The sequence below is a fragment of the Podarcis gaigeae genome (assembly GCF_964106915.1).
Source record: "Podarcis gaigeae genome assembly, chromosome: 4".
In the NCBI taxonomy this organism is placed as follows: Eukaryota; Metazoa; Chordata; class Lepidosauria; order Squamata; family Lacertidae; genus Podarcis; species Podarcis gaigeae.
Genome location: NC_139677.1, coordinates 33,645,215 through 33,653,710, shown reverse-complemented (window position 1 = coordinate 33,653,710; position 8,496 = coordinate 33,645,215). Strand labels below are relative to the sequence as shown.

The window sequence follows — 8,496 nt, the reverse complement described above, 5'->3', positions numbered from 1 at the left end:
ATCCGCTTCCTAGAAAGGAGGAGGACGCGGCGCTGACGGTGATTGGTCGAGCCGAGCGACGTCCTTGCCTCGCTTAGAACGCTAGGGCAGTGAGGCCGGTGGCGGGGTTTTAACATGGCGGCGTTGCTGGGCAGAGTTGCGGGCGGGAGCCCTTTTGCTGCCTGGCAGGTGAGGGACGCGGGAAAAGGGGGTGGGAGGAAGCCCAGTGTGCTGTCCTGCGCGTGGATAACCGCACTTTGGCCCCGTGGTGTGTTATTTAGTGAAGATTTCTGCATTGCAGGCGGTTGGGCTAGAACATGGGTAGGCAACTTAAGAGTAGAATGTGTCCTTTTATTTAAAATGCATCTCTGGTTGATTTGTGGGGTATAGGAATTACACGGGAAGACACCCGAGGACACCAAAACCTGCATATATATATATATATATATATATATATATAGTCCAGCTCACCGCATGGTCTGAGGGACAGTGGAGCAGCCCATGGCTGAAAAAGGTTGCTGACCCCTGGGCTAGATGAACCCCGAGATCTCTTCCAGTTCTGTGATTCTATGAATGCTTTAGGTTCTCCATATTCCTTGGCGTTGGCGGCCGCCATTTAGCCCCCCCAGATCTGATGGTGCCAATGTTTTGATTTTGGAAAATGTTGGTAGTAATTAGCACGGCTGTGCTTCTGAACATCTACAAGGTGTCATTTCTCTTCCTGCTCTCTCCAGGGAGAACGCTATCCAAATGTATATGTATATGGGACATGACTTTTGACCCCATATTACCTCTCATTTCATTAATTCTTTTTTTCTCTGGGCTTCTTCGTCATACTGCATTGTAAGAAAAAAAATTGTTTGATAACCTGACTTTTTAAAAAAGCAAACAAGAAACAAAAAATATCATACTTGCATCTAATAATAATGTCAGTAATTGTGTATTTGCTTGCTATTAGGGTTACTATAAGGGTGGCACTGTGGGTTAAAAAACAGAGCTTAGGACTTGCCAATTAGAAGGTTGGCGGTTTGAATCCCTGTGACGGGGTGAGCTCCCGTTGCTCGGTCCCTGCTCCTGCCAACCTAGCAGTTCGAAAGCACATCAAAGTGCAAGTAGATAAATAGGAACCGCTCCGGCGGGAAGGTAAACGGCGTTTCTGTGCGCTGCTCTGGTTCACCAGAAGCGCTTAGTAATGCTGGCCACATGACCCGGAAGTCCCTCGGTCAATAAAGCGAGATGAGTGCCACAACCCTAGAGTCGGCCACAACTGGACCAAATGGTCAGGGGTCCCTTTACCTTAGGGTTAGTATTGGAAGTGCACTTGAAGAACCCAAAAAATGATAAAGGAATTAGTAGATTATAACTTGTAGTTAGCCTATGCAATAAAGAATTGTCTTTTTCCTGCTTCAGAGTCTTGCAAAATACAAAGTGGAACCAATCACCTGGAGGGTGTGGATCAGGCAGAAATTTACAAGGTCAAGAATTCCTGAATCGGTAAGCTTTTTGTTGTGGGGGTTCAGAATTAACATCTCATTTTCTTTCATTTATTTATTTTCATAAAATACGTCTTTTTTATTTTGTTACATAAGTAGAGAATGCAGTTACAGACCTCGAAAAAGGACAAATAGAATAAGCGAAAGGATAAGAAGAGAGAAAAGTAAACAATATAGTGGTACCTCGGTTTAAGAATAGTCCTGTTTACGAACGAATTGGTTTACAAACTCCGCAAAACTGGAAGTAGTGTCCCAGTTTGCGAACTTTACCTCAGTCTAAGAATGGAATCCGAATGATGGAAGGGCATTGGCGGCGGGAGGCCTCATTAGGGAAACCGTGCCTTGGTTTAAGAATGGTTTTGGTTTAAGAACGGACTTCCAGAACGGATTAAGTTGGTAAACCGAGGTACCACTGTACAGTGGAGCTATAGATAGTTAGCATCTCATACCTTTTGGGAGGAAGCATCTCAAAGCTAAATTGTAAAATGTCATACAAATATCATATGAGATATTTCAATAATCATTGACCAGTATGTCTGCCTTACCACATATATTCACATATCAAACTCTCTTGTAAAAAAAATCTTCAGGTCCATGTTCTACTGTTTACAATTCATTTATATGCATGTTTCTCAGAAGTAAGTTTCATTATATTCAGTGGGGCTTAACCTCCAGGCAAGTATACAGTAGATAGAATTTAAATGTAAATGTGCTACACATAAAATCACAGAATTGTAGAGTTGGAAGAGATCCCAAAGGTCATCAAGTCCAACTCTGTGCAGTGCAGGAATCAGAGCTGAAGAATCGCTGGCAAATGGCCATCCAATCTCTCTTTAGAAACCTGCAGTGAAGGAGTGTCCAATGTTAATGATACTCAGAATAGGAGCACTGAAAGAAATACTCAAGTCCATTGATTTCAAAGGGTCTACTCTATCACTAATATTGGATAGCACCATATACCAATGAAAGGGATAGTTTAAAAACCAAAAATCAATAGAGAGGGAAATACCAATATTATGCTTCATCTCTTCTTGTCATCCTCTAATAAAAAATAAATGGTTCAGGAAAAAATACAAATAGTATAATTCATTCCTTTTAGCTCACACATATTTTAGTACAGGATCATTTTGCTAAAAAAAAGTATTGATACAGACTTATTCCTCTGCTGTCTTATTCCTCTGCTGTCTACAAATTACCTTTTTACAACTACTGATATAGAATACTATTCAGCTAATGATAACTGTATTACTGAAGCCTGCTTTTGTTGAATTTATTTTAGGTATTTCAGCCACGGCCTGGTGATCATGAAAAATATGGGGGTGATCCACAGCAGCCCCATAAACTGCACCTTGTGACCAGAGTCAGAAGTGGAAGAAGGCGTCCTTATTGGGAAAAAGAGATCATCAAATCTCTTGGATTGGAAAAAGTATAAAATACATTAGCATTTTGCGGGGACGCTCTGTTGCATAGGGGGAAAGCCCAGTAAATAATTATCTCTCTCTGGCATTAAAACATACAGCCCAATCCTACACATGTTTATTCAGATATAAGTCCCACTATATTAGATTAGACTTGCTCCTTGGTAAATGTACACAGGTTTGCAGTCTTTCAGAGATCAAGAGTAGAACAACTTCAGCTCAGGGCAAGGGCAAGTTATTAAATTCAATGAGCTGCTGAATCCCTTTGCAGTTTCTTGTAGAAGATCCACAGTAAAGGTAAAGGGACCCTTGACCATTAGGTCCAGTCGTGACCGACTCTGGGGTTGCAGCGCTCATCTCGCTTTATTGGCCGAGGGAGCTGGCGTACAGCTTTCGGGTCATGTGGCCAGCATGACTAAGCCACTTCTGGCGAACCAGAGCAGCGCACAAAAACTCCGTTTACCTTCCCGCCAGAGCAGTACCTATTTATCTACTTGCACTTTGACGTGCTTTCGAATTGCTGGGTTGGCAGGAGCAGGGACCGAGCAACGGGAGCTCACCCCGTCGCGGGGATTCGAACCGCTGACCTTCTGATCGGCAAGTCCTAGGCTCTGTGGTTTAACCCACAGCGCCACCCGCATCCCACATTAGTTAACAGTAAATTGTTAAAAATGGGTTTGATATCTGTTGCCTTTATATTAAGTTTATATTCACTATCTTATAAAGGCGCCAGCCAAACTTTCCTGAGCAGAGCAGAATGAGATAGGAACTCTCACCAATGGTTCCCTAATGCCTGCTCTGACATGCTGCACCAGTGCAGTCTTCTACATTGGGAGGAGAGGGGAGCCCAGAAGTGCACTCATAGCAGCTTCTGTTTATCTTTGGGTGGGGGGTGGGCAGCTGGAACTACCTGGGAGAGCGGGGTGGAGGTTGCCTAGCAACTTTCCAAAAACCCATCTGAGGCATTTCATGTCTGCGCAGATCATTATCCTGTTTTGTAAATCACTTGTTAGATATCCATGAAAAAGCAGTTTCAAAGCCATACTAGATATATTTTGTTGTGCAACCAGTTGCCTGAGAGCATGTGGGAACATACATTCACATTCTGTCATGCAAGACAAGTACAGTGGTGCCCCGCAAGACGAATGCCTCGCTAAACAAAAAACCCGCAAGACGAAAGGGTTTTCCGATTTTTTAGCGGCTTCGCAAAATGAATTTCCCTATGGGCTTGCTTCGCAAGACAAAAGCCCATAGGGAAATCTCCGGAGACAGCGGGGAAGCGCAGCGCGCCTTCTCCTCTGTTCCCGGACCTGTCCTAAGGCTTGCGGTGGGAGGTCCGGGAACAGAGGACAAGGCGCGCAGCGCTTCTCCTCTGTTCCCGGGGCTTGCGGTGGGAGGAGGGTTTTTCCTCCCCACCAACATTCAGAACAGCATTCTGAATGTTGGCGGTGGGGAGGAAAGCCCTCCTCCCACCGCAAGCCTTCAGGACAGGTCCGGGAACAGAGGGGAAGGTGCGCAGCGCTTCTCCTCTGTTCCCGGGGCTTGCGGTGGGAGGAGGGTTTTTCCTCCCCACCGCCAACATTCAGAACAGCATTCTGAATGTTGGCGGTGGGGAGGAAAGCCCTCCTCCCACCGCAAGCCTTCAGGACAGGTCCGGGAACAGAGGGGAAGGTGCGCAGCGCTTCTCCTCTGTTCCCGGGGCTTGCGGTGGGAGAGGGTTTTTCCTCCCCATCGCCAACATTCAGAACAGCTTTCTGAATGTTGGCGGTGGGGAGGAAAGCCCTCCTCCCACCGCAAGCCTTCAGGACAGGTCCGGGAACAGAGGGGAAGGTGTGCAGCGCTTCTCCTCTGTTCCCGGGGCTTGCGGTGGGAGAGGGTTTTTCCTCCCCACCGCCAACATTCAGAACAGCTTTCTGAATGTTGGCGGTGGGGAGGAAAGCCCTCCTCCCACCGCAAGCCTTCAGGACAGGTCCGGGAACAGAGGGGAAGGTGCGCAGCGCTTCTCCTCTGTTCCCGGACCTGTCTTGAAGACTTGCGGTGGGAGGAAGGTTTTCCTCCCCAGCGCCAACATTCAGAAGGCTGTTCTGAAGGCTGGCGGTGGGAAGAAAAGCCCTTCTCCCCCGCCAGCCTTCAGAAGAGTTCCCGCCTAGGCTGCGGATAGCAGCCTGCTGCCCCGCGCGAGGGGCGCTCTTAAGCAGAGCGCCCCTCGCGCGGGGCAGACATTCGCCGCTTGGGGAGCCCTCTGGACCTCTTCTGAAGGCGGGTGAGGGGCAAAAGTCTTTGTCCCCCCTGCCTGCCTTCCCGGGGCTTTTAAATCGCCCCGGGACAGCGGAGAATTCATCCGCTGTCCCGGGGCGATTTTAAAATGCTGGCGGGCGGCAGCGCTGCCGCCCGCCAGCATTTTAAGATCGCCCCGGACAGCGGAGAAGTCCTCCGCTGTCCCGGGGTTTTTAAAATGCTGGCGGGCGGCAACGAAGGCTTCGCTGCCGCCCGCCAGCATTTTAAAATCGCCCCGGGACAGCGGAGAAGTCTCCGCTGTCCCGGGAAGGCAGGCAGGGGGAAGCAAAGACTCCCCCCCCCCCCCGCCGGCCTTCAGAAGAGGTCGGGGGACAGACTGTCCCCGGAGCTGGTCTGAAGGCGGTTTCCATAGGAACGCATTGATTGATTTTCAATGCATTCCTATGGGAAACCGTGCTTCGCAAGACGAAAAACTCGCAAGACGAAAGGACTTGCGGAACGAATTAATTTCGTCTTGCGAGGCACCACTGTAGATGCTTTGCATCTGAATGTATTACCTCAGTGCATATAAGCAGCAGCAGTTGGCAAGTGGTGTCCCTGATTAAGTAATCTACACATGAAAGCCTGATTTTGAGTGTGGTTCTCTCTTGCTGAGGTGTGTAGAGATCCAATCAGAATTTTTAGCAGTCAGTTAATTCATCTTAGTTCACCCCTTTATCTAAGTGGTTGCTATTTATCACAATTTTGACATTCTAAATATGGTAGCACATATACAGTGTTCCATGAACTTTAGCAGAAATGATCCTGTACTAAAATATGTGTGAGCTAAAAAGGAATTAATTATATGTATTTTCCCCTGAGCCATTAATTTTTTTTATTAGAGGATGACAAGAAGAGATAAAGTATAACATTGATATTTCCCCTTGTATTAATCTTTGGTTCTTAAACTATACCTTTCATTGGCATAGGGTGCTATCCAGTATTAGTGATACTCAGGGTAGACCCTTTGTAATCAATGGACTTGTGTATTTCTTTCAGTTCTCCTACTCTTGAGTATTGCTAGCGTTGGATACCACCTTCTGTATTTTTATTAAACCTTCATGGATAAATTCACCTGTTTAGGCTCTCACAGAATGAAGGACAATATATGTTAATAATATAAATCACCAAGTAATGCAATAAAAGCCAGTGTAATGCTAACTAGATGTTGTTATCAAGGATAACACCTGTTATCCATGACCTCTGGCTAGTCTTGCTGGAGCTGATGGAAACTGGAGTCCAACTAGATCTGCAGGGTATCACATTGGCTACCCCTGAAGTAATGCAGGATTGTCATAGTTATATTTTAAGAATAGCACACTCACTGCAACTACTATTGCAAGCTCTCTCTCTCTCTCTCTCTCTCTCTCTCTCTCTCTCTCTCTCTGTGTGTGTGTGTGTATGCAATCATGTGTTTGAAACTGAACTTTTCTGTGAAACTGAACTTTTCTATAAAATCTGCTTATCTACAGAGATATGAGCTAAGAGTGCATAAAAACATCCCTTCTGTGAATGAAAAACTGAAAGTGATTAAACATCTAATAAGGTTAGTTAATTCTTCTTGACAAAAGCGTTTTAAAATGGCTTTTGTAGAACAGCACTAATGTATTTTGTCTCTTCTCCTGCTTCCTCCTCCGCTCCTATAGCATAAAACCATTAAAGCTACCCCATGGAATTCCATCTGAAGAAGAAATGTCTGACACCTTTATTAACTGTGCAGGTGAACTAATAATTCGCCGTCGTCTAAAAGAACCGGAACAGAAAAAGATTGATGCTTTGTAATGTGTAGTGGCATTCTGTACAATAAATGTAATTTTAAACTGAAATTTGATTGGGGAGCTCATCTACCCATCCCTTGTACTGTGTCAAGGCTTTATTTGACTGATTAATCAAACGTGGCTAGTACTAATGCTGATTATACAAGCATTTCATCAAGTGTGACTGTATGTGTATGTAATTCCTTTTTCCACTGTTTGCCTATTGGAAGCACCATAGTAGGTCTCAAACATTTCTACCGCCAGCGATCACTTTTCCACAAATGACTTGTCTGCTAAGGAACTTCCTGAAGAACCACCAATGGAGTCTGAAATTTGTAGGGTTAATAAAAGCCTTTCTTGCCCCCCCCTTTTTTTGCTTCTGCTTTTTTTCTTTTTGGGATTCTCATTTTAGATGCACCTCACTGGGATGCCAGCCAAACTGAACCCCAGGCAAGCAGCAGCAGAGCATGATGGTTGTCCCACTACCAGGCTCTGAACATAAAGGGGACTTGGATTGTAGCCTAAAGCATGACCACCTTATTATTCTATGTTTAAGAGAAAGTGTACACTAAACCAACCCAGTACTATCCAGCAGTATACTGTAGGAGAAACTCAATGCATGGACAAACTCTCTTCATTTTTATTTTCAATGAGGAATTCTTTATAAACTCCTGAAGAAACTTGGTTCCCTGTAACAGTTTGTCTAATACACTGTTTGAAATATGGAATGTATTCATTATTCCTGATTTAGGCAGAAATAAAATGAGTGACATCAGTGCATGCTAAGGTTCATATAAGTCCTTGTTGCTGTTGCTATGCTGGGAAGGAAACAAACCAGAGGCTGGCTTTCTGTTTCATACGCCAAGAATGGAAGCCAAGGTTGGTTCTTGGCTTGGCCATTGTCGTTTGGGGGAAACAAATCATGAGTGTTAGTTTGCAAGCAGCAGAAAGACCTGTCTCAGGTTTCTTTCCTCATGGTGGCAGCAGCAGGAACGTGAGGAGAATGACTGGAAACTTTCGAGCAATATATTTACCAACACCGTGCAAATGTTATGGCTGAAAAGATTTTCTGCTAATGTTTTATACAAATAAACAGTCTAAATGGGCTGAAACAGCTTGGGAGCAAAGATGGAGTCATAGTAGAATAGAATCTTGCTTAAGTGTGCTCTGTGCTAGAGTAATCAAAAGCCAAGTTTGGTATTAATCAATAGACCATCCCTTTCCCTGGAAATATCACCAGGCAACTTAAATAATTAACAGATGTTGGCACATCTGCCTTCAAACCAGCTGGTGCTTTTTGGTGTACACAAATGGCTGTATGGAGACAAGGCGAGATGGAATTAGGAGGTGTGTAATTAAGGAATTTTTCAGTGTTACATCTCGAGATCAGTAAACTGATTAGCATTAACTTCAGAGTAGATGAAAGGAAACACTTTCTAAAACTTGTAAAAGATTTCATTGTCATTTGTTAGCCGCTGACAAATTTGAGGAACACATTAGCTCAAACTTCCCCAACTTCTGTTGGCTGGGGCTTATGGGAGCTGTAGTCCAAAACATATGGAGGGTACCAGT

At 44.9% G+C, this 8,496-nt stretch overlaps 1 protein-coding gene across 1 annotated transcript; it reads left to right on the top strand.

Annotated features, from left to right (window-relative positions):
- Window positions 1-28: 28 nt before the first annotated feature.
- On the top strand, window positions 29-6,993 carry MRPL30 (mitochondrial ribosomal protein L30). Its single transcript, XM_083735699.1, has 5 exons — window positions 29-168; window positions 1,390-1,473; window positions 2,752-2,898; window positions 6,640-6,713; window positions 6,814-6,993. The coding sequence occupies exons 1-5, from the start codon at window positions 115-117 to the stop codon at window positions 6,947-6,949; spliced, it is 495 nt and encodes a 164-aa protein (XP_083591825.1). The 5' UTR covers window positions 29-114; the 3' UTR covers window positions 6,950-6,993.
- The last annotated feature ends 1,503 nt before the right edge of the window (window positions 6,994-8,496 follow it).

Coding starts and splice junctions, on each gene's coding strand:
- MRPL30 (XM_083735699.1), top strand. CDS start 115: ATGGCGGCGTTGCTGGGCAGAGTTGCGGGCGGGAGCCCTTTTGCTGCC. Junction 169..1,389: donor GCCCTTTTGCTGCCTGGCAG/GTGAGGGACGCG, acceptor TTCCTGCTTCAG/AGTCTTGCAAAATACAAAGT. Junction 1,474..2,751: donor GGTCAAGAATTCCTGAATCG/GTAAGCTTTTTG, acceptor AATTTATTTTAG/GTATTTCAGCCACGGCCTGG.